The sequence below is a fragment of the Emys orbicularis genome, chromosome 25 (genome assembly GCF_028017835.1).
Source record: "Emys orbicularis isolate rEmyOrb1 chromosome 25, rEmyOrb1.hap1, whole genome shotgun sequence".
Lineage (NCBI taxonomy): Eukaryota > Metazoa > Chordata > Testudines > Emydidae > Emys > Emys orbicularis.
Genome location: NC_088707.1, coordinates 451281 through 474432, shown reverse-complemented (window position 1 = coordinate 474432; position 23152 = coordinate 451281). Strand labels below are relative to the sequence as shown.

The window sequence follows — 23152 nt, the reverse complement described above, 5'->3', positions numbered from 1 at the left end:
ATGAGGTGCAGCCAATGTCTTTCAGAGCCTCAGTTGCTGGCTAGCTGTCCAAGGATGGGCTTGCATCACCACTGCCTGTTTCAAAGGCAGCTATTCAAAGAGTCTAGTGGAGCCCAAGCTGGCCCAGGAAAGCTCCTATGCAGATCGATTACTAACAAACATCTCCATAGATACAAACACAATGGCTGTGCAGCGGGCTCCTGGTGGAATTAATAGGGGTAGCTCTTGCTGTAAGGCTGGGAAGGGAGGCTCCCAAGGTCCTGGATGTAAGCCGTGTTCTCATCCAGATGGGAGAGAGGAACAGTGTCTTCCTCGCTGATCTGCCGGTCAAACTCTGCTTTCAGGGTTGGCCGCTGATTGTCAGGGAAGGCCAGGGAGAAAAGGGCTTCAGGCTCACACACAAACTTGTACACATAGCGCTCTCCAGCAACCTGCAGGGAGGAGACAAGGTGAATGCTACAGTCTCTGTCCCACCCGCTCCTTATGCAGCTAGCTGCTCCCAGCGAATGACAGCAGCCATTGGCACCTGAGTTGTTCAGTGGGGGATGAGAGGGACCCCCCCACAGAGCTAGGAAAGACCCTGGGCTCCTCTAGATCGTCCCCATGTCTGAGAGGGAGTTTTCACCACTTCGTCAAGCATCCTCTGTGGCTGCTGCTCTAGTCCCACCTGGACTAGCTCCAGGGACAGTGACACCACAACCCGATAAGCAGGCAGGGCACATTGCAAGGGGCAGCTTTTCTCTTAGGGGGCTGGAAATGGGGAGGGCGGGGAAGAGACTCTTAACTGTAGGGATGGAGAACCATTTGATGAGGAGCAGAATTTGTCGTGGGTTATCTTCAATTGCTGGACTTATGCTGTATTTATAGGTTACATCAAGGGTGCCCAGAGCGCATGGATAGGCGCTACCTTTAGCCTTTTTATAACTCTAACTAGCACTAATAACAAGAGCCTCCCTTGCCAGCTAATCCCATGACAAGCGCCCTGACTGTTGTTAAGAGGATCCCCCCTTGCTCCCCAATGCAGGTATACATGGAGAAAGCATGACCCCGCCCCCAATCGGCTTTCCCCTAGGATGCCTGGATTCAGCTCCTTCAACCTTTCCTCGGTGGGTCTTGTTTCTTTGCTTCCTGCTCTGCGAATGGTGGGCCAGGGAGAGAGTTGCAGGGAAAGAGGGAACCTCAGGAAGTCAGGGGGTTCAGAACTTGCCATGAGCCAGCCAAACCTCCAATCACAAGCAAGACAAGTGTCAGGACGAGCATAGAACTTGGATCCCGTCACAAACTGACCTTCTGCATGATGCCTTTCTCATAATAATAGCGAAGGGACCGGCTCAGCTTGTCGTAGTTCATGGCTGGCCGGTTCTTTTGGATACCCCACAGCCTGGCCACCTGCAGGACAAAACACCAGGGTGCATTAATGTCTGTGAGCTCTGAGGAAAGGAGCGCATGACAAATGCCTGTGTGTGTGTCTGTCTGTCTGTCTGGGGGATGTTCCATGTGATCCATTTCTGAGGGAAGAATGCTGCTCAACAGGCAATATAAATAATAATTTATAGCAGGCAAACAATGGAATACAAATAATAAATACCGCACCATTTACACTTCACTGCAGCGAACAAGGAGGGCAAGGCTGATAAACAGAAGCTTCCTTCCATCACTGAGAGAATGTGTGTGTGCGCAAACGTCCCTGTGGCAATTGTATTGATGGAAAAATCCATCAGTAGGCAAACATTGTCAGGCAATGAACTCCCTTCCTCGATCCCCCAACATTCCGACAGAAGTAAGGGGTTTGAGAATCCTGGGTAATCCTGGGTGCTGAGTGGCTGATAAAAAGGTCACATGTTACTACAGTCTACATGCAAAGCGCTTGGCACTTTTAGCCAGTGCCTATATATTGGCGGGATATGCCCACAGCCAGGTCAGCACTGGGAAAGGGCCACTTCACCTGAAACCATCTTCAGCCTTGAATGATGAGCACTGTTATACAAAAATGAGGCTGAGAAAACACTTGTAAACGAATGTTAATAGTGAAGTGACCCAGCAAAGTGACTCAGCCCATCTGCACTGCATATGTTCGTAAGAGCCTGGGGATTAGCTAGAGCAGCCGCTAAACACAGCCATAAATCGGATCCTGACATTAATGGATGTTCCAGACACATTTCCCAGCTATTATCAGAGTTTATTGCTCTGTTTGGAACATGGTGGCACTAGAAGTGATATCTCTGTTAATTGCAGTTCGAATCCATCCATCCCCAGATTTCTCCCAGATTTTTATTTAAAATGCTGTGATCAATGAGGTACACTCCTGCCTCGGCTCTCAGAGACTGCATCGGGCACTGAACGCCAGGTAGGTGGCACAGAACCAACATGGGACAGCCCAAGAGTAAAACCCCTTGGAAGGAGGAGACCAGCTGAGAAACCCACCAACTGCAGTTCCCTTTAGCAACTCTGAGAGGAGCTATTGGAGGGGAAACTGCCATCTCCTGTATCTGGGACCCACTGACCCAAACTGTTCACCTGCTGGAGCTCAGGTGATGGGGGCGGCCATCATAAGGCTGGGAGTTTGGGCACGTAGCTGCCGTGGCCTCCTCCTCTAAAACCCCAGCCTCAGTGGTGACTCTTAGGGCAACTGGCAGGCAGGAGGCTTTACAGACGTGTGGCAAAGGCCCCGGCCCTCAGGAATCTGAAGAATCAGTAACTCAGCCCAGGGGCCCCTCTTGTTCCATGGGTAGAAGCTGAAGAGTTTTCACCTCCTCAGGCTCAATGAGTTTGAACTCCATTCCTCTGCCGGTCCAGGCGATGAAGTGGGAATTGGTGGGATCATCCAGCAAAGCCACCAGGAACTGCCAGAGCTGAAGAGACCCTCGGCGTTGGTACGGGGGTCCTTCCCGGTACCCGCCCACTTCCTGCTTGATGTCTCCTGCTGAGCAGAACAAACACAAAGGGTTTTGCTATGTCCCTTTCCTTGCCCTCCAGCAGTTCTGCCTCTCCTGACGGGAGGAAGATGCAGAGACGGCTTCTCGGTGGACAGCCACAAAAGACAAAGGCCACCTACAGAGGTTACTGCAGGGATGCCTGAGGACTAACCTCTTCTCACCTGCTGTTTACCCAAGGGGAGAGTCTGGCTAGAAAGCGAGAGCCCGGAGTGCAGCAGGAATCGTGTGACAAGCCAGCTGAAAGAGTTGCTCGCTCTTTGTTTAATTGGAAGAAGCTGGGGGAGTTTTACTGTAGTTCAGGGATCACTCCACAGTGACCCTAATGCACTGTGACATGGCATCTGCTCCCAGGGGAGCCCCATCCTCCGGGGATGGATGCTAAAGGAACCAGCTGCCCTCTGAGTTCTGAGAGAACTCTGCAGAAATAGAGCTTTAGAGCAAATGTGCTTCGCTGCCCCCTTCAGAGACTGGACCCCACCTCCCTCGACTCCTGCATCCCTGGGCAGTGGGGAATCACTAGCTACTCATTTAAGCCCCGGCTCAGAACTGCTGTTAATGGGCAGACAGCCCAGCTGGCTGATGCCCAGCATCAAAGCCCATTAGATAATCTCCTCCTCTAATGTTCATAAAGGCAGGGCTGGCCCTTGGGTACCCAATGGGGGTGGGCAAATCCCAAAGGGGACGAGGAGAGAGGCTGAGAAATACAGGTGCCAAGATTCTGGGCAGATGCCGGGCCTGGCTTCTGGCATGAGGCATTTACATGTTCAGGCGTGACTCCCTGCAGCAGCAAAGCACATCAGAATGATTTCAGCTTGTGTCTCATCCCAGGGCAATCCCACACACGCTGACCTGGTATGGGTGGCAGGCTGCACATCAGGACCAAGCTCCATTACTGTGAGTGAGCCCATGTTAGACGCACTGCCGCCTGGCTGCAGAGTGACACTGACAACCACATAGCGACTCTAGGGGTGCCTGGGTGGAACTACTGTAAACTGAAGCCGGGTAAAGAGGCCCTGGGGTGCCATGCTCAGCCAGCACTAGGAAAGGGCAGTGATCTTGGCGAGAAGGTTTGGGGGTGTTTGTGGAGAGCTGGGACTATAATCAAGGGGGACTGGGCCCCAACACCAATGACAAGGCTGGGAAACGGGGCCACTGGCTGGGTGGTTCTGGGTTCAACTACTGTGCAGAAATCAGTATCTCTCAAGTGTTTGCCTACAACATTTCAGTTTGCACAAGAGTGAAGAGGAGGAGAAATTCACCACCAACTGTAGTGATCTGGGCTCAGCTGTTGAAATGTCTGTCTGCTGCTATGAAAACTCAGAAAACAAACTCCCAGGAAGCACAACATCAGCCATGACTCATACATCCAGGTGCGGCATCTCCTAATGAACAGGGTCATGAAGAGGGTAAGCAGAGCTGGCAGTGTGCATATTCCAGCTCACATGGTACATAGGGCCTGGGGTAACCTCATCCTACCCGAAGATTTGGAAGACACACAGGTTTCTCTCTGACCTTCAAACTTCTCCGGGACGACACAGACATCATCAGCAAATGGCCTCATCTGCTTGTTGTAGCCATAGCCTGGAAGAGACAGCAGCAGATGTAATCAGAGAACACAGACAAGCTGCAACACTGCAGTGAGGTCCATTGCAGGAGCAGATGAAGAGGAGACAGAGCCATGGAGGTTTCTTACCTAATGTCCCTTCGGTATTTGAATGGCTTTGATACCCCTCAGCATTCATGTACATGGAAGGACAGCCAGGAACATCTACAGAATGAGCAACACACACAGATCACTGCCAAGCACAAAACCCATCAGGGCCGGCCTGCTCGTCATACAGGATCACAGCCTCAGGCCCTGAAATAGTCAGGCCAACCACTAGCCTTGTGCCCTCCTAAGAGAAAAGTGAGACTCTAGATCCCGTCTTAGCTCCAGCTCAGACTGGTTCTAGGGCTTGTCCTCTCACCATGGATAGCCATGGATTAAATTAATGTACAATTGTGACACCACCCAAAGCACCGTTTTCATCCGTGATGACAGACAGAGCAGAAATATTAACACAGGTTACATTTGTTTGCTATTTCTCCTTCGTTTAGGGTTTAGGGTGCCGTGACACTGGACTGCACTATGATTGTTACAGATGAAGAGGATGTTATTAGTCAGGCTGGGCAGGGATGGTGTCCCTATCCTTTGTTTGCCAGAAGCTGGAATGAGTGACAGGGAATGGATCACTTGATAATTACCTGTTCTGTTCATTCCCTCTGGGGCACCTGGCATTGGCCACTGTCAGAAGACAGGATACTGGGCTAGATGGACCTTTGGTCTGACACAGTCTGGCCATTCCTATGTTCTTATTTTGCTATAGTGCAGCTATGGACGGCAGCCCCCCCGCTGCATATTGCTCTATGGACAGTCTGTTTCAGGTATATTGTTGCAGGCACTTGGGGTCTTACTGGTGTTAATCTGAGACAGCTGGCTGCAAAGATTGGGAGTTCTCATGAGCATTAGAGAAAGCAAGAGGGTAAAAACAAGGTGGGTGTGGAAGAGGGCAGCAGTTTTAAAGGTTCTATACTGCACATACAGTATGACTGGTTACTGTAGTTTATACACTAATTTTCCAGCCCCAGCTGGGATGGGGGAAGTAACTGGATGCTTTGGAAGAGTTTTCTCATGTCCTCTTGTATAATGCAGTTGCCTTCAGCGCTGTTTTGCTGATGCTAAGGGCAGGGGTACACTGAACTGACTGCAGTCTGCATTGTACATTATTACAGGCATAAACTAGTTTCACGAAAACCATTCTGCTGGAAGCAGGGTCATTTTTACGCATGTCTGGGCGGAGGCACTCAGTGAGGGGTATTGTCTCCATGGCGGGCACAGAGAGACATTCAGAACCCCAGTGGGAAATTTGACTGAATTTATTTTTGCTCATGAAAACCAGTCCAAAGTGGCCATTAAAACGCCAGGAGAGCGGGAGCAACCTTCTTTCTTCAAAGGGGGATTGATCTCGTGTGGATCACGGCAGCATGTGCCCGCACCTCGGGCAGGAGTCTGCTGGAAAATAAGCTTTTCACTGAGAAAAACTAACTTTATTCCCTGACTGGTTGGGTTCCCAGGCAGCCCCCTTTGGAGATTATTAATAAACATTTCTGTTGTGCTGTGATCAGCTCTGACATCCTCTGAGATGCTGGGTCTTCACCGCTGACTTCCCCCAGGATGCTTGCTGTGGGGGTGACAGAGCCAAGAGGAAGATAGTGAGTCCAGCTGATTAGAAAGTTCTGCTTAGCGCTGCAGACAGATCCAGCTGTACTTGGAGTGGCTCCCATCCTCCAGTTTGGTGTTAGTGGCACAGATGTAAAAGAAAAGATTTGCTTCTCAGAACAAAGCTGGTTTATCTTGCGATTTAACCTCCAAATGAGGGAGTCGTTTCTCATTGTCCCTGACTCGCTCCAGGCAGCAGCCAGACAGCAACACACCAGCTCATGTTACCAGCCACCGGCTGATGTCAGCTGCCTATGAAAAGAAAGCATGTGGTGAAAGCCGACACCACCGCCAGCCCAACTGGGAGCTCAGTTCCTTCCCCAGCCCTCCATTTTGTGAATGAAATTCCTCCGACTCCATTCAGAGGGAGAGGAGCAGTGTGTGCCAAGCTGCAGGGCGGGAGCACGGTTCAAGGTTATGTAATGCAATCCCTGGCACTGGGGAGGAGCGCTCCAGCTCCCCTAGCATTTGAAGGTCACTGGCGCTGCAGAGACCGCAGCGCATTCTCTGTCCTAATTCCAAGCCACTGGACTCCCTTCTGCAGCTTTTGACAAAGGGATTTCTGTGCAACTTCTGCACGGCTGGTCCTTGTGTAACACAGCAAAGTCTGCAGGGAGCTAAACTGAATGCAGGGGAGCTTGCAGCGTGCACACCATAGGTGCTGGAACTAGGGGTGCAGCCGCTCCCGCTGGCTTGAAGGGGTTCATTATATGCAGGGTTTCCAGTTTGGTTCAATGGCTCTCAGCACCCCCACTGTACAAACTGTTCCAGCACCCCCGGCGCACACTGACCCAGGTGGGAAAACCGCTTTCTGCAGAACCCACTAGCTATTCCCTCGGGCCACTGCTGCCTCCTAGGTGCCCAAAGCTCTTCCTAAGAGCTAGTGTAACCCACACACCTCCTGGGTGTGGTGCTCTGTCCCATCTAGTGGCACTGAGACCACAGAGAGAGAGAGAAACTGAATCTGCTCTACAGCCAGTTGGCTTTTAGCTCATGCACTAAGCTCTAGAGGTCCCAGGTTCGATCCCGACCGGGGTCTGTCGGCGTTACACTAGGAAATCACATTTCCTCCCTTTGGGGTGGGAGAACGTGTCATCTGGATATCAGTGCCTGCTGAAAAGCCCTCGCCAACACACCTCTCTTATTTAGGGAGTATTAACAGCCTCCCATCAGCACAATATCTGAGCACCGTCCATGCAAAACCAAGAGCCACACTGAAGTCCCTAGTGGTCCATTTCTGACCCATCTCATGACACCAGAACAAGTGAGTGACACTCCGAGTACCTTTCCCAGACCTGAGGATGAGCTCTGTGTGGCTCGAAAGCTTGCCTCTCACCAACAGAAAGCAACAAAGAGTCCTGTGGCAATCTGTTAGTCTTTAAGGTGCCACAGGACTCTTTGTTGCTTTTTACAGATCCAGACTAACACGGCTACCCCTCTGATACTTGTCACCAACAGAAGTTGGTCCAATAAAAGATGATACCTCCCCCGCCTTGTTGAAAGAACAACAGGCAAATGAAGCTGCTAAGATGCTATCCTTCTTGGTTTTTTTAAACACAATGCATTAGCCTGTGGAACTCACTGCCACATGATAGTTTGAGGCCAAGAGCTGAGTGGGATTTGACATTTATGTAAATCATGAGACTATCCAGAGTTACATTAAAAAATAAGAATTTATAGGGGTGTTAAACACTTCTTCTTCAGGGCATGAGCCAACCTCTAAGTGCCTGGGGCTAGGGGCAGATTATTCCATAACTGTTCATTATAGGGTGTTTTATATCGCTTGCCAAAGCATCTGGTGCTGGGCACTGTTGCAGACAGGAGCCTGGTTAGATGGACCCCTGGTCTGATCGGGATTAGCAGTTCATATGTTGTGGTGTGAGGAACACACACAGAGTTCCATTCCCCTCTGTATTTTGTCACTTACTCATCATTTACTGGGGACTCTGGATTAGTGATTGTGCATTGCTGGGGGAGGTGTCAGAAGACAACAAGGCACCCCCAGGATTCTTCAAGGAAGCAGAGAAACCAGATGTGACCTACACTGCCCATGCACAGGTCTGGGCTCCTTTTTTTGAGGACTCACCCTTGGAATCTAACCAGAACATGACTAAAAATACATCCAGAAAGCAAGAGTACTGCTTAGTGTTCCCAGATCCATCAAGAGGAGGTCATTGTAGCCTGGCCAACTGCCAGAGCATTTCTGCAGATTGCAAGCGTCAGAGTTCCTACCAGGAAACAGTCTCTGATCTTTTTAAGGAAGCAAAAGTTATTATTTATTGTTGTTGTTGGCAGGCAGTTTGTGGGGCATAGCTCAAAGACTAAATATGGGACTTGAGCTTTTCTCCATGGTCTTCGTTACCCCAGTCAGAGTGCAAGGCACTTTCATGACTCCTTACAAATTGGGCTCAGTATGGGCCCAGTCCTGCATTGCTGATGGGAGTTTTGCCATTGATTGCAATAATGCAGGATCGTCCCGTCCCTGCAGGGTTGTGGGCAGCACAGAACCCACTGGGAGGCTGAGCAGGCAGGACGTGGCAGCATTGCCAATACTGCCAGGCAGTTCTGAGGTTTCACTGGAAACTGGCAGGGCAGCAGTCCATTTTCTAAGCAATTATAGACTCATCATCATCTCAAAAGTCGCTGCTTTCCAAAAATCCTCCACTTTATCATTCAGGGAGAAAGGAATTTGCTCCAGAGAGCCCATGGAATGTCCTCTGTAATAGGCCAACTAGGGCGAGGCAGAGAGATTATGCTTCTTGGCCTCCATGTCTGGCCCCTTCACCACTTAAGATTGTCAATAACAGGCTAGTAAAGAACATGCATTACTGTGCATTAGCCTTCATTAATTTCCCAGCTCTGAGGGCCGCGAGAATCTCTGGCAGGGCAGTATTCCTGTAATTAGGGTTCAGGCACGGAGGGAGGAAGGCCACACCTCTCTTTGAGATGTAATCGTAGGCTTCAGGGAAAGGTAGAGGACAGACTTGGGGAGCAGCCCAGTGACCTGTAATCCCCTGCAGACCCTCTGGGATGCTCTGTCCCTTTCCCTTTGGGGCAGGCCACGTGGCATCCTATGTATTTGGTCCTGCCATGCGGGCAGGGGACTGGACTCGATGACCTCTCGAGGTCCCTTCCAGTCCTAGAATCTATGAATCTATGTGTGTATGTAGCACCCAGCACAATAGGGTCCTGCTCTTTGACCAGAACCCCTAGGCAATATTAAAATAGAAATAATACCCTAACAACATAAATTCCTACTGGGCAGCTACAGCTGTGGGATTCTCCTTCTGCAGCCTGGAAAGTCTGATTCATCGATTCACAGAGTTCAAGGCCAGAATGGGTCATTCTGATCATCTAGTGCAGAGGTTCTCAAACTTCTTTGCTCCGTGACTCCCTTCTGACAACAAAAATTACTACATGACCTCAGGAGGGGGGACTGAAGCTTGAGCCCACCCAAGCCCTGCTGCCCTGGGGTGGGGGGGACGCCCAAAGCCAAAGTCCGAGCCCCACCACCCCTGGTTGGGGAGGGGAGGCGCAAAGCTTCAGCCCCAGGCAGGGGGCCTGTAACCTGAGCCCTGCCGCCCAGGGCTTGGGCTTTGGTCCTAGGTGGTGGGGCTTGGGCTTTGGCTTTAGTCCCAGGCCCCAGCAAGTCTAAGCCAGGCCTGGCGACCCCATTAAAATGGGGTCGTGACCCACAGTTTGAGAACCCCTGATCTAGTCTGACCTCTTGCATAGCACAGGCCCCAGAACCTCATCCAGTAATTTCTGTATCAAACCTCTAAATGCTGGCTGAGCTGGAGCTTATCTTTTAGAAAGAGACCCAGTCTCGATGTAAAGATTTCACGGGATGGAGAATCCACAATGGCCCTAGGTAAATGGTTAATCACCCACCCTAATAAAAATGTGTGCCTTTTTCCCAGGTGGGATTTGTCTAGTTTCAGCTTCCAATCAGTGGGTCTTGTTCTGCCTTTTTCTACTAGAGTAAAGAGCCATTTTCTGTCAGAAACGTCTTCCCTAGGCAAGTACGTGTAGACTGGTATCAAGTTACCTCTTCACCTTCTCTTGGATAAACTAAACCGATTGGGCTTCCGAAGCCTCTCACTCAGTCTTAAGGCATGTTTTCCAACCTCAAATCAGTCTCATAGCTCTTTCCCTGCTGCTCTCCTGAAACCTCCCTCAGGCTCAGAGGGTGTGGAAATTGGGAGGGGAGGTTTCCCAGCAGGAGGGAGGCTGTTAGCCAAAGCACCTATGCGCTGCTGCCCCATGGCATGGCAATGAAAAGCTAGAACAAAAATGCCACTTCAAAGCCCGTGACAATGCCAGCGAGTAGGTTCCCCAGGAGCCAGTGCACCCAGCAGCCTCTGGCCTGCATGTATTGCTTTAGTCAGGATAATTCTCCTGCCCTACCTGAGTCATAGGCATAGTCTGTCTGCTCCTGCTTGATCACCACTCCTGCTGGGTACCGGTGGTCACTGCTGCCCCCCAGCTGGCTTGCCTGCTCATACATCGGGTCGTGGTACTCCTGTTTAAAGCCCTGCGGATGGTACTGTAGGCAGGGCTCGGACATCTGTCGCTGGTAGGCAACTGGATCTTCTCGGCCCATGCCCTGAGAGGAGGGGAAGGAACGGCACATCTCCGTAGGTGGCTGGTAGACGGAGCTAAACGGGGGGAAATAGCTGATGTGGTGACTGCTTTCCCTAATCACAAACTGTTCGGGATCCATATGCAAAGGTGGGAGGAACAGGGATTTAGAGGGTTGTACCTTAATCAAAAGAGACACTCATGCAGAGCTCTAGCAAGGAAAGGGCACCTTGCAGGGTATTCCCAGGGGCTGTTGCATAGCTGTAGGTCATATAGAATCTACAGCTATAGAGCTGAATGGGCTTCAGACAACAGACTTCCCCCACATGGGCACCAGGCAGCAGCTTGGGACCCAGGCTGGTAACAAGAGGGAAGGTCTATGATTGCTGGAAAGAGACAGCTTTGATTCAGATACAGTGGGGGACATCAAGGGAGCTTTGGGGAGGGCAGCCCCTTTCACTGGAGGCTGTCTACCACCTTGCCACTGGTGTGGTCACTCACCTGTGTTCCATGAGGTATCCACGGCTGGATGTGGGTTGGGACGGCCCCCGAGGGCTCAGGAAGCTCCTGTCCTGCCTAGGGAAATGTTGAAGCGGTGACTGTATCGGGGTTCCTGGGTTTGGGGACTTGAGTCCAACTTGTCTGGTTTGGTCATAGGCACTGGGACAGTCAAACAGATATTGGAATATTACAATCTCCTGACAGCGACCCATTCCATTCACCTGGGGAGAACGTGCCACAGGCAGTCACCTGGCAATGCAGCTCTCTGAGTAAACTTCCCTCTTTCTTATTACTGATCACTCTCCTTGATCAAACTAATGGCACTTTACAGAGGGGTCACCCAATGAAATTAATAGGCAGCAGGTTTAAAACAAACAAAAGGAAGTATTTCGTCACACAACGCACAGTCAACCTGTGGAACTCCTTGCCAGAGGATGTTGTGAAGGCCAAGGCTATAACAGGGTTCAAAAAAGAACTAGATAAGTTCATGGAGGATAGGTCCATCAATGGCTATTAACCAGGATGGGCAAGGGATGGTATCCATAGCCTCTGTTTGCTAGAAGCTGGGAATGGGCGACAGGGGATGGATCATTTGATGATTCCCTGTTCTGTTCATTCCCTCTGGGGCACCTGGCATTGGCCACTGTTGGAAGACAGGATACTGGGCTAGATGGACCTGTGGTCTGACCCAATATGGCCGTTTTTATGTTCTTATGAATGGGAGGACAAGGCCTGGGTGGTGAAGAGCTTACAGTGCAAATACAAAGACGTGCAGAGGAGTGGTGGGGAGGACAGTACAGGGAGGATCTGGGGAAGGGAGGGATGAAGGAGGAGAGGGAAAGTGCTTGGCAGACAAGAAGAGGGAAATTGTTCTAAGCATCAGGGGCAGCCAAGACACCAATAAAGAGATGCAGGGGGACCGTGCAGAGATTGAGAACGGGTACAGCAAAGCACTGCTACATTGGGAGGGTTTATTTGAACAAGTAAACATGCTGGCACCAGTGGCAGATTTAGAGTTAGTGGGGCCTGTGCGCCACTTCATTTTCGCCCCATCCCGCCCCCGCCCCTGCAACTGGACCCAGCCAAGAAAAAGAACATTCTCTCCTATCTCCCCCCGTTTTTCATTCTTTTTTTCTTCATCCTCCTCCTATATTATAAGTAATGGGAAGTAAATGAAAATAAAATGAGGTATGTTGATGAGGGCAGGGGGTTGGGGTGCAGGAGTCAGGCTCTGGGAGGAAGTTTGGGTGCTGGGTGTGGGATCTGGGCTGGGGCAGGGGATTGGGGTGTGGGAGGGGTGAGGGGTGCAGGCTCTAGGAGGAAGTTTGGGTGTGGGGTGCAGGCTGTGGGCTGGGGCAGGGGGGTGGTGCTTACCTTGGGCAGCGTGGCTCCCAAAGCAACTGGCACCCCCCACCCCCCAGCAGTGGCTCCTAGGCGGGGGGGAGGGCATGGGGTCTCCGCACACCGCTGCCCATAGGCGCCCTCTGCAGCTCCCATTGGCCACAGTTCCCAGCCAATGGGAGCTGCGGTGTTGGCACTCGGTGCGGGGGCAGTGTGCGGCGACAACTCCCCCCAAGGGCCACAAGGACATGCCGTCCACTTCCAGGAGCGAAGCGGCGCAGAGGGAGGGAGGCAGAGCAGGCAGGAAGCTGCCTTAGCCCTGCTGCTGGCGCATCTCTGTGCACCCCTTGGGAGGAGGGAGGCAGCAGGTCTCCGTGTGCTGTCCAGGGCAGGGGCAGCGTGTGGGGCTGCCTCCCCCCCCCGGCCAGGGGTGCGCAGAGACGTGCCAGCAGCTGGCTGCTTCCAGGAGCAGCATGGGGCCTGCCTGAGCCCTGCTGCACCGCCAGCTGGGACTTGGGGGCAGGTTGTCAGATATTTGTCCTGCATTTTGGGGGCCCCCCTGTTGTTGGGGGCCCCGTTGTTTCATGGTAAATCCGCTCCTGGCTGGCACTGATACTGTACAATAAACTAGCATATGAGCAGGCTGCCGGGGTGCAGTGTTAAACGGAATGTAACCCATCAATCAGTTTGCACTAGCATGTCAGAAGAGACCCAGCGACCCAACAGGACATGTTGCAGTAGCACTCCCTCATCTTTAGTTACCCTTCCCTCCCTCCTGCATGCGAGCGGCATTACCTGGTGTAAAGGCATTGCTCGCCATTGCGGTACCGAAATGGCTGCTTATGGCTGCAGGACAGTGCTGGGTCAGAACAGGGACTCTGTGGCTCCTTCTTAACTTTAGCAGGAGGGCTATGAAAAGCTACTGAGAGAGAGAAAGAAACAGTCAAGTCAAAACTCCTCCTGGGCCCGGAGAGATGGCATTTGTGTCAGCGGAGAAACTAAAGGCAACTGAGACACATGGGCACGCACTGCCTGACCTACTTACCTGGCTCTAGGTCAGGGGTCTCAAACTCAGATGACCTCGAGGGCCGCATGAGGACTAGTGCATTGGCCCGAGAGCCGCATCACTGACACCCCCCCTCGTTGCCCCCGGCCCCGCCTCCCCTCCACCCCTTCCATGAGGCCCCGCCCCTGCCCCGCCTCACCTCTTCTCGCCCCTTCCCTGCCCCCATTCCAACCCCTTCCCCGAAGTCCTCACCCCAGGGGGTGCAGGAGGGGGCTCAGGGCAGGGAGTTGAGGTGCAGGAGGTATGCAGGGTACGGCAGGGAATTGGGGTGTGGGGTGCAGGAGGGGTGAGGTGTGCAGCGGGGGCTCAGGGCAGGGAGTGCAGGAGGTGTGCAGGGTGTGGCAGGGGGCTCAGGGCAGGGAGTTGGGGTGCAGGAGGGGGTGAGGGGTGCAGCAGGGGGTTGGGGTGCAGTGTGTGGCAGGGGGCTCCAGGCAGGGGGTTGGGGTGCAGGAGGGGTGCAGGGTGTGGCAGGGGGATCAGGGCAGGGAGTTGAGGTGCGGGAGGGGTGAGGGGTGCAGCAGGGGGTTGGGGTGCAGTGTGTGGCAGGGGGCTCCAGGCAGGGGGTTGGGGTGCAGGAGGGGTGAGAGGTGCAGGGTGTGGCAGGGGGGTCAGGGCAGGGGGTTGAGGTGCGGGAGGGGTGAGGGGTGCAGCAGGGGGTTGGGGTGCAGTGGGTGGCAGGGGGCTCCAGGCAGGGGTTTGGGGTGCAGGAGGGGTGAGGGGTGCAGGGTGTGGCAGGGGGGTCAGGGGAGGGAGTTGGGGTGCACAAAGGGTGTGGGGTACGGGCTCCAGCCCGGCGCCGCTTACCTAGAGCGGGATGGCAGCGCCGCGCCCCACAGCCAGGGCAGGCTCCCTGCCTGCCTGCCCTGTCCCCGCTCCACTCCAGGAAGCAGCCGGAGTCCCGGGGGGGGGGGGGGGGGAGGGAGAGAAACGGCGCCATGTGCTGCTCTTGCTGCTCCTCCAGGTACCTCCCCCAAAGTTCCCACTGACCGCGGTTCCCAGTTCCCGGCCGATGGGAGCTGCAAGAGCACGGAGCCCTCTACTTGCCTCCCACCCCCCTGCTCAGGGCTGCAGGGACATACAGTAGTTCAGCTGCTTCAGGGAGCAGCGCGGGGCTTGCGGCGACACGGGGTAGGCGGGGGGGGGGGAGCGCGGGGACCTTGGCGGGCTGCACGAAAGAACCCCGCGGGCCGCCGCGTGTTTGAGACCCCTGCTCTAGGTGAAGCAGAATAACAATGGGTACAACTGTTCTCTGGAGTTTCCCGAACTCTGTCCCAAATACCCCTCCCTACCCTTTGTTTACACTAGCTGCTGTCCGAATATTTAGTTAGGTTCATACTGTGCCCTTAAAGACGCTAATCTGGGGAAGAGATGATAGGCACTGTGAAAGTCCAGGGCAGGCTAGGTAGGAGGGAGAGTAGGTATATGCTAAGCAGTTCAGGACTTGGCAGGGGAGAGGTGACATGGTGTGTGGGTGTCTAATTATTTTGTGTTATAACCCAAAGGGTAACACATTCCTATTCTGCTTTTCAACACCAAGAACCTAAGGTCTGGCTTTGCATCATGCAAACCACCCTCTCAGGTTCACATGCATGCCAACCGTGTGTTGTGAGTAACATCACCATGTCGTTACATTGTGCCATACTGTACTGACACAGTCTCATGAGGCACATTTCATGATATGCTAGTTTGTCCTGTAGGACAAACAATTTAAGATGGTTACCATAGAAACGGCTATACTGGCTGCTGAAGGATGTCCGTAGGGAAATATTATTACACTTATTGAGCCATCGTCACTGCTTAGTGCTGTACCAATGCAGAAGAAAACAAGGACTAATATTTTCAAGAGTCCCTTAGTGACTTAGGAGGCTAAATTCCATTTTCAAGTGACTTAGACAGTTAAGAGTCTAAATACCACACACTTTCAATGAGAGTTCAGCTTCTAAGTCACTTAGGGGCTCTTGAAAATTTTATCCAAGGTCTCTGCCCAAAAGTCAGTACAGACAATATCACACGGGACCATCGGACTCATGGGTCAGAGGTCAAAGCTTGCAGTGCTAGGGAGTTTTGTTTGTTTTTTTTTAATTTGGAAGATTAAAACCCCTTCCTAACTAGCAGTATCAGCAAGATGCCCCTTTGTAACATTAGCGATTTCAGGTTGTCTCCTGGGAACCAGCTAAGTGTAACCACACAGTTCACTAACACGCGCAGCACCATTACACAGCTGGCTGCATGCTATGTGACATTTGACAGCGTGGGTTCAGACGACATACAACAATTAGGGATGTTCCCCGGTGCCCTCTCACAGAGACTGCTCATGGAGCTGGGAGGAGGAGATATTTATTGTGAAGGAGGCATAACCACTGCTTCCCCAACACCCTCTTTTTTATTTTTCATTATCTACTTAGAACAGAGAACAGTGCAGGTCACACAGAGTTCTGGGTTGCAGCTATCTGGAGAAAGGCCCAATGTAGCTAGGTAAATGTTTGCCTAGTGAGTGACAGCTCAGCAAAGCTCTGTGCACTTTAAAGTCGCACAATCAGTCTGCCAGTGTTGCATTTTATCTTAGATCTTTAGGAAATGCTCTTTATCCAGAATTCCTACAGATAAAGAGCAAAAATCAGATACAAACCAACAGCCCCTCACTGACAACAACAGCATGGAAAGCCTTCAGGCTGTCAGTAGGCAGCTACAAGCCAGAGGGTTCCCTTGAAACTGTTAACAACACACACCTTATTTCCAGTCTGAATTTGTCTAGCTTCAGTTTCCAGCCATTGGATCACGCTAGACCTTTGCCTGCTAGATTGAAGAGCCTATTAACAAATCTTTGTTTACCAGTAAGGTCCTTATGGACTATAATCAAGTCATCCCTTAACATTCTCTTTGGGCAGGTTTTCTAGTCTAATGTTTTAATGAGGGCTGGAGCAGCCCAGCTAGGTCACACGTAGTTCACCCCTCGGGACCCAGTGCTCCCTAGTGTCTTGTCCCGTCTAATTTTCAGTGTGCCAGCACTTCTCTGGACAGGTGCTAGCACATTACACATCAGCAGGAAGGACAATGCTACCAATCTCCCGGCTGCGGTGCACCACAATCAGCCTCCAGCAGCTCAAGTGTCTGCCACTTTGCTCCAGGTTTCTGCAGCACCGGCATGGTGGGTTGTGGCGATTTCCTTTGGCGGACTTGGCTTCTTTCCATGCTGAGGGAGGGGCAGGGAGAAACAAGCAGCCTGTTTGGTCCAAACTGGTAGACTGCCAGAGAGTGAACTTGCAGAGGAGATGCAGTAACCTCCCATAGGAGTGTGTGCGCAGATGGGGGGCGGGGGAGTGAGTGATGGGGGTGGGGAGCATGTTACTGCATGAACCATTGCAGAAAGGTATAAAATCACAGAACTGTGGGGCTGGAAGGGACCTCGAGAAGTCATCAAGTCCAGCCCCCTGCGCTGAGGCAAGACCAAGTAAACCTGGACTATACCTGACAGGTGTTTGTCCAGCCTGTGTTTGTCCAACCTCCAGTGACAGGGATTCCACCACCTCCTTTGAAAGCTTGACCCAGAGCTTAACTATCCTTAGAGTTAGAAAGTTTTTCCTAATCTCTAACCTAAATCTCCCTTACTGTAGATTAACCCCATTGTTTCTTGTCCTACTTTCAGTGATCATGGAAAACAATTAATCGCAGTCCTCCGTATGTGCGCATGTTTGGTTGATTCCACACTCATCTAAAGCATTCCTTATTTAAAGAAAGAGCACTGTCCCATCTTCATCGCTCCAGCGAGTGGCTTTGGCCTGATGCAGGCAGGAAGAAATATTTCTGAGCTGGCTAGAATATAATGAATAACAAACGTGGGTTGCAGTTTACAGGGTCAGGAAGTGGGATGCGGATATTGTTACGTCTTATGCATAATTAAATCCAGCAGGGAGCAAAATCTCTTTACAGGCTCTTCTGAGGAGCATGTCTCAGGCTGAGGGCCACATGCAGCTCTGTGAACAAGGTAAGCACCTTTTGACTTTGCCTCTGCTGCTGCCTTCAAGTCATCACTGGACATAGGAAGGAAAGAGCTACATGGGTTATGCCCCATTTTGAACATTCAACAAGGAGAGGGGAGAAAAGGGAAGAAGAGGCATAAGGAGTGGAGGGGTTAGGTACAGAGAGATGTGCATTCTTGCACTGGGTCTATGTTTGGTCCTCAATCACCAGGTTCATACCTAGTTAAAAATTCCATCCACTCTAGCTGATACCATTTCACTTACATGGGGTTCAGGTGCTTAAAATCTCCCTAAAAACCTAGGCAAGGTTAAGTACTGATCTGTGAATGGCTTGCTCGGTTTATTTTGGCACTAAGTAACCTGAGACATTAATTGGCCAGTCAACTTCATGCCAGGCCCTTTGCCAACAGCAGGCAGCTCTCTCTGAGATGAGCCACGCTGGCTGATTTGCTGAGTTCTGGCCCTGCGGATTCTGCTGTGCACTCTGCCCTGCAGCAGCTGGTGAAGGGAGCAAGACCTGCTTCACCCCCTACAAGAGGGGGTCCAAGTGAATTCTTGAAATTCCTAGTGCCCCTGAGGTGGGAGAACAAGCCCCTGAGAATCCCCCCAGGAATAACAAGAGCGGCACCCCAACTGTGTCAGGCTAGGTTACTGCCAAGAGTTGCCCCAGTTTTTTTATTTCCATCCCCCCCAGCAGTTGTTCTCTAACCCAGCCACCTTTGCTTTTCAGCTGCACAAGGAGGCACCTTTGAGCATTTTTGGAGCCTTACTGAGCAGCCAGGAGCCTGGCCATTGAGAGCTCTCCAGGACAAGGCTTGTGTTTTTTTTTTAATTTCCAACATTTTAGGCACTAACTTTCCTATTTTCATGAGCAGGTATTGCTGGAAACAAATGCTTGGAAGCAGCTCTGCTGTCAGTTACAGCAACCTAAATCTGGAGCAATGATTTTGTGTTACTCTGGGATTATGCTGTTGTAACTGAAAGCAGAGTTGGCCCTTGGTGTTTCTCTTCTCCCCTGTGAGATGCTGAAGATGTTGCCCTGGACTCCCCATAAACAACCTACCTGGGGTAGAAGTAGGTTGGAGGCTGTAATAGGGTGGCTCACCCGTTATGGGCAGGAGGGCTGGGGTTAGCCAGCCCTGATTACAGAATGAGCCACTCCTGGGAGAGATCAGGGTGGCTGCCTATAAAGAGCAGCAGGAGGCTCCCCTGAGGGGGGGAAGCACAGGCTGTGGTAGAGTGAGTGAGTGAATGAATGGTTCCTGCAGGGGTGAGACGCTGAGCCCAAGGGGTCTCTGAGCAAGGAACTGTAGTGAGCAGGATGCTTCTGCTAGGGATCCTGCCTGAGAGAAGGGTTAGGGACTGGAAGCCAGAGAGCTGAGAGAGGCTGAACTGCTGCCACCTAAAGCCTGAAAGAAACTTTGACCTGGGACCTAGCTTTGGGAAAAAGGGCTGGGAACTCCCTACATAAAGGGAGAGAGGGATTGAACTGGGGTTGGAGCCTGGAGGCCTGCTATGTAAGGACTCAGTACAGGCAGGGCTGGCTCCAGCTTTTTTCCGCCCCAAGTGGCGAAGCGGAAAAAAAAGATAAAGCCGATCGGCGGCACATTGGCGGCAGCCCAATCATGCCGCTTCTTCTACGGCAATTGGGTTGTGGATCCTTTGCTCCCTCTCTTCCTCTTCGGCGGCAGCTCAAAGAGGAAGAGAGGGACTGAGGGACCTGCCGCCCCTTTCCATTGGCTGCCCCAAGCACCTGCTTCCTTCGCTGGTGCCTGGAGCCAGCCCTGAATATAGGTAGCCCAGGAGGAGAATGCTGTAATTACCTGTGGCTTGTAAGCTATTAAGAGGCCCTGACGAGGGCAGAAGTTGGTAGCAGGGCACAGCAGTGGGCATGCTGGCCACAAGAGGAGAGGCCTAGGAGGTGGCTGGCCTTGTTTCAATGGCCTAGTGGTACAATACTGGCTAGAGATACTAGAGGTCCTGGTTCAAATCCAAAGTAATCTCTCTGTGGAGGTGACATGTGGCCCCTCAACTGTAAATAAGCAGGTATCCCAGTCCAGGACTGGAGAAAGGGGCAGCTTATCACCTCTAGGCCACACCTGGTGATTCCAAACAAATCCAGTCTCCATCAGAGGGAGGGATAGCTTAGTGGTTTGAGCATTGGCCTGCTACACCCAGGGTTGTGAGCTCAATCCTTGAGGGGGGCATTTAGGGATTGGCGGAAAAATCTGTCTGGGGATTGGTCCTGCTTTGAGCAGGGGGTTGGACTAGATGACCTCCTGAGGTCCCTTCCAACCCTGATATTCTATGATTCTACCTGGAGCCTCACCCCCTTCACCTGCTCTGACTTTCAGCCCAGAGGAGAAGAGCCCATGTGCTTATTCCTCAAATCACTCCACACCCCCAAGGGATCCAAACCTTCAGGTAGAAATCAACACAAATAAATACATCTGCAACAGCAGGAAGGCTCCCGGTCCTTATTGCTGAGGGCTTGATCCTACAGCCAAACCTGAGGCATCCATCAATCACAGTGGAGTGGCATGCTCATGAATAGCTCCTTGCACAACCTGAACAGGAGAGAGTCCTCTTCCCCCCACAACCCCACCCCCTGGGGCCTGTCCCACACCTGGGAGAGATTCAGTGTCTGAAGCATGACATCTGTGCAAGCAGTGCAGTGGCAGAGGAGAGACGTCTCTTTCCATAGCTCTGGAGCACTCCTTCCCCTTCTGTCTGTGACAGCTCAATTCGTTTTACAGAGTAAACAGAAACTATAGAACAAGCCGCAAAAATGCTGCTGTCAAGGGAGAGAAAAAAACCCACTGCCCAGTACACTGAGCTCCATTCAAGCCTCATGAAGCAAAGTGTGCTAGGAGCGGCCAACCCTTTCCGGCCCCTAATAGCTGGAACAGGCTATCACATTACAACTGGCTCATTCATTCAGAATGAAACATGGGACCAGCCCTCTCCTCAGCTCCAGGTCAGCGGGAGGAAGAAAGAAGTCATATGACTTAGCGCACACGCTGGGCCAGTGCTGCAAAGCCAAATCCCAGTGATGGGGAGAGGGGAGCAATCAGAAAAAGTGCTTTGTCCTTTTTTTCATGAGCAGACATAGAAAGGGGGAGGGGAACCCATCCCTGGAGCTAATGGGGAGAGAGGAGCATGGTCCCTGGAAAAGCACAGAGCTGCCTGGAAGGGCTTTAAACATCCATCTCTCTCTGTTCTCAGTTACTGTGAGATGTTCACATGTGCAGGGGCTTGGAGAGGGGCTTCCTGCAGCTCTGACACGCCAGGCTCCGGGCTCTCTCAGCCAGCCTGGAACACACACTCACTACTCAGAACAGTCTATTAATTTTAGTCTCTTGGTCTGAACCAGCCCAGCATCAGCTTCCAGTCTGACTAGATGGGACAGGCAGTTGCACGGGACAACAGGCAGCAGGTTCAATGTCTCCCAGCTACAAGGTTAATTCTGATGAGAATCCAGCTAGGCTCTCAAAATATCACCCTGTGCCATGTACACAGGCTGGGGTCAGCACAGGGGCCCCTGGAGTGGAGAAAGGGATGGACCATGAACTGAGAGCCAGGAACTCCTGGGCTCTCTCCCCAGCTCTGCCAGTGACGCCTGTGTGACCTTGCGTCTGGGTCCACATCTAGAAAGTAGCCATCCCTCCTGGGGATGTTCATTAGGGCCTGCTCAGCGCTCTGCAAGGACTGAGCCCCCTTATTATACAGAGACGGCTCCTGGTGCTGCACTAACCGCACTGTATCAGACCCTCCTTCATGAGCAGACGTGCGTGCTCTGGGGTTAGAATGAGGGTGGCTGATATAAATGGTCCCACACACGTGGGCAAACACACACACGTGATTCTTTCATTGAATGTTTGGTAAAACACAAGGATCAGGCTGGAGCATGGATCTATTAAGGAAACTGATTGTTCTATTGCAGGTCGACCTCAGGAGAGTTCAGTTGTTACACAGCGTCTCCAATCTGGGCAGCACCAAGTCCCCCTATGCAGTGCCCAGCTTCTAACACAACTCCCTGCCCAGGTGGCAGGTGCCAAAGCTGATTTTCAGAGCCCAGCAGAAGTGATAATTAGGAGGTTCCCAACTTGTCAAGGGAGCTCTCACCGCACTTCCATTTATAGCCAAAGGTGGGTACGTGCCGTCAGACTCCCTGCCTTGGGAGATTTAAAGGAGCTGATGGCATTTGTACCCCAGACCCCAATTCCATACTGTTAATGTCCCATCTCAAGAGCTTTGCTTTGGAAATAAGATCCTAACCGAAAATAATTGACTTATGACTAAAGATGGATTTCCCCTCCTTTTTTATCTTCCCTCTTTTCCCCTCCCTCCAGTGAGAACATCTCCATCCAAGCCAATTTCCTTCAGCTTAGTGGCTATAGGTGAAGGTTTCGCCTTTGCATCTCATGCCAATACCACTCCTTAGCTGGCTGGAATTGCCCAATTAACCACCATACACATCTGCCACCAAACACCAACAGCCTTGGAACCTCTGTGTTAGGGGAATGTGCCAAATGCCTTTGACTGGGATTAGATAGGGATATTTTTGTCTTGTCTGGAAGGGGATAGGTGGTCACAATCCCTCTGCTTTGGGTGGTACAGGAGGGAGCTAGTGCCTTTTCTTTGATTCTCCATGTGGTGCAGTGATCTTATCATTGATATATTTGTTTGGTTTAAGCGTCTCCTGCCCCTTCCCCATAAACACATTCCCATGGTACTTACAGTTTTCTGAATGAAAGTCAGGCACAAATTGCTCATCGCTGTCTGGAACCTGAGCTGCAAAGGGGGAGAAAGAGAGATGAGGAGAATTAGATTTGGCACTTAGTAAGCTGTAATTAAACAGTAAGGCAGAAATGAGTCTGTGTGTGTAAGATCAGAGCTTTCGGCTGGAAGGCTCTGTATGGCCCAGGGCTGGTTTCCCTTAGGGATTACAAGCACATTGATGCAATTCTTCCCTCTGCAGATTCAGGGAACGTCTACACTACAAAGTTAGGTCGACTTAATTTAAATCGACCTCCAGCCGCTGCAGTAATTAAGTCGGTTGGGCGAGTCTATACCACACTCATTGTGTCGGTGGAGTGCGTCCTCACCAGCAGCCCTTGCGTCAATACACAGAGCAGTGCACTGTGGGTAGCTATGCCACAGTGCAACTAGCTGCAGGGGGTTTTGGGAAGGGCTTGCAATGCCTCATGGGACCAAAATATTGCTGCAGGGGGGAATGAGAATGGGAACATGGCTTCGACCTCCCATGACGTAGTTTCCTCCCTCTCTATCCTGATATCAACGGCATACAATCTATACTTTTTGGTGCCTTTTTTGAAAGCCTGGCTTAGCTGTGTGTATGCCATAGACCAAGAAGCATGGACCCAGCTCAGCTGTGCACTCTTGTTGTGAGCATTACAACCACCTCACGCCTTATCCTGCCGTATTTCCAGAGCTGAGACAGGAGCCGCCGCGCGGAACATTGCGA

General features: G+C 51.8%; 1 protein-coding gene across 1 annotated transcript in view; it reads right to left on the bottom strand.

Moving 5' to 3' along the window:
* Window positions 1-209: 209 nt before the first annotated feature.
* Window positions 210-23152, bottom strand: part of ETV4 (ETS variant transcription factor 4) — a 42663-nt gene continuing 19720 nt past the window's right edge. The window contains exons 4-12 of the mRNA XM_065422639.1: window positions 22405-22458; window positions 13414-13540; window positions 11278-11436; window positions 10603-10853; window positions 4630-4704; window positions 4413-4517; window positions 2751-2920; window positions 1288-1389; window positions 210-431 (exon numbers count right to left, since the gene is read on the bottom strand). Of these exons, the coding sequence (XP_065278711.1) occupies window positions 210-431; window positions 1288-1389; window positions 2751-2920; window positions 4413-4517; window positions 4630-4704; window positions 10603-10853; window positions 11278-11436; window positions 13414-13540; window positions 22405-22458 (1265 nt within the window). The remainder of the gene's footprint in view (window positions 432-1287; window positions 1390-2750; window positions 2921-4412; window positions 4518-4629; window positions 4705-10602; window positions 10854-11277; window positions 11437-13413; window positions 13541-22404; window positions 22459-23152) is intronic.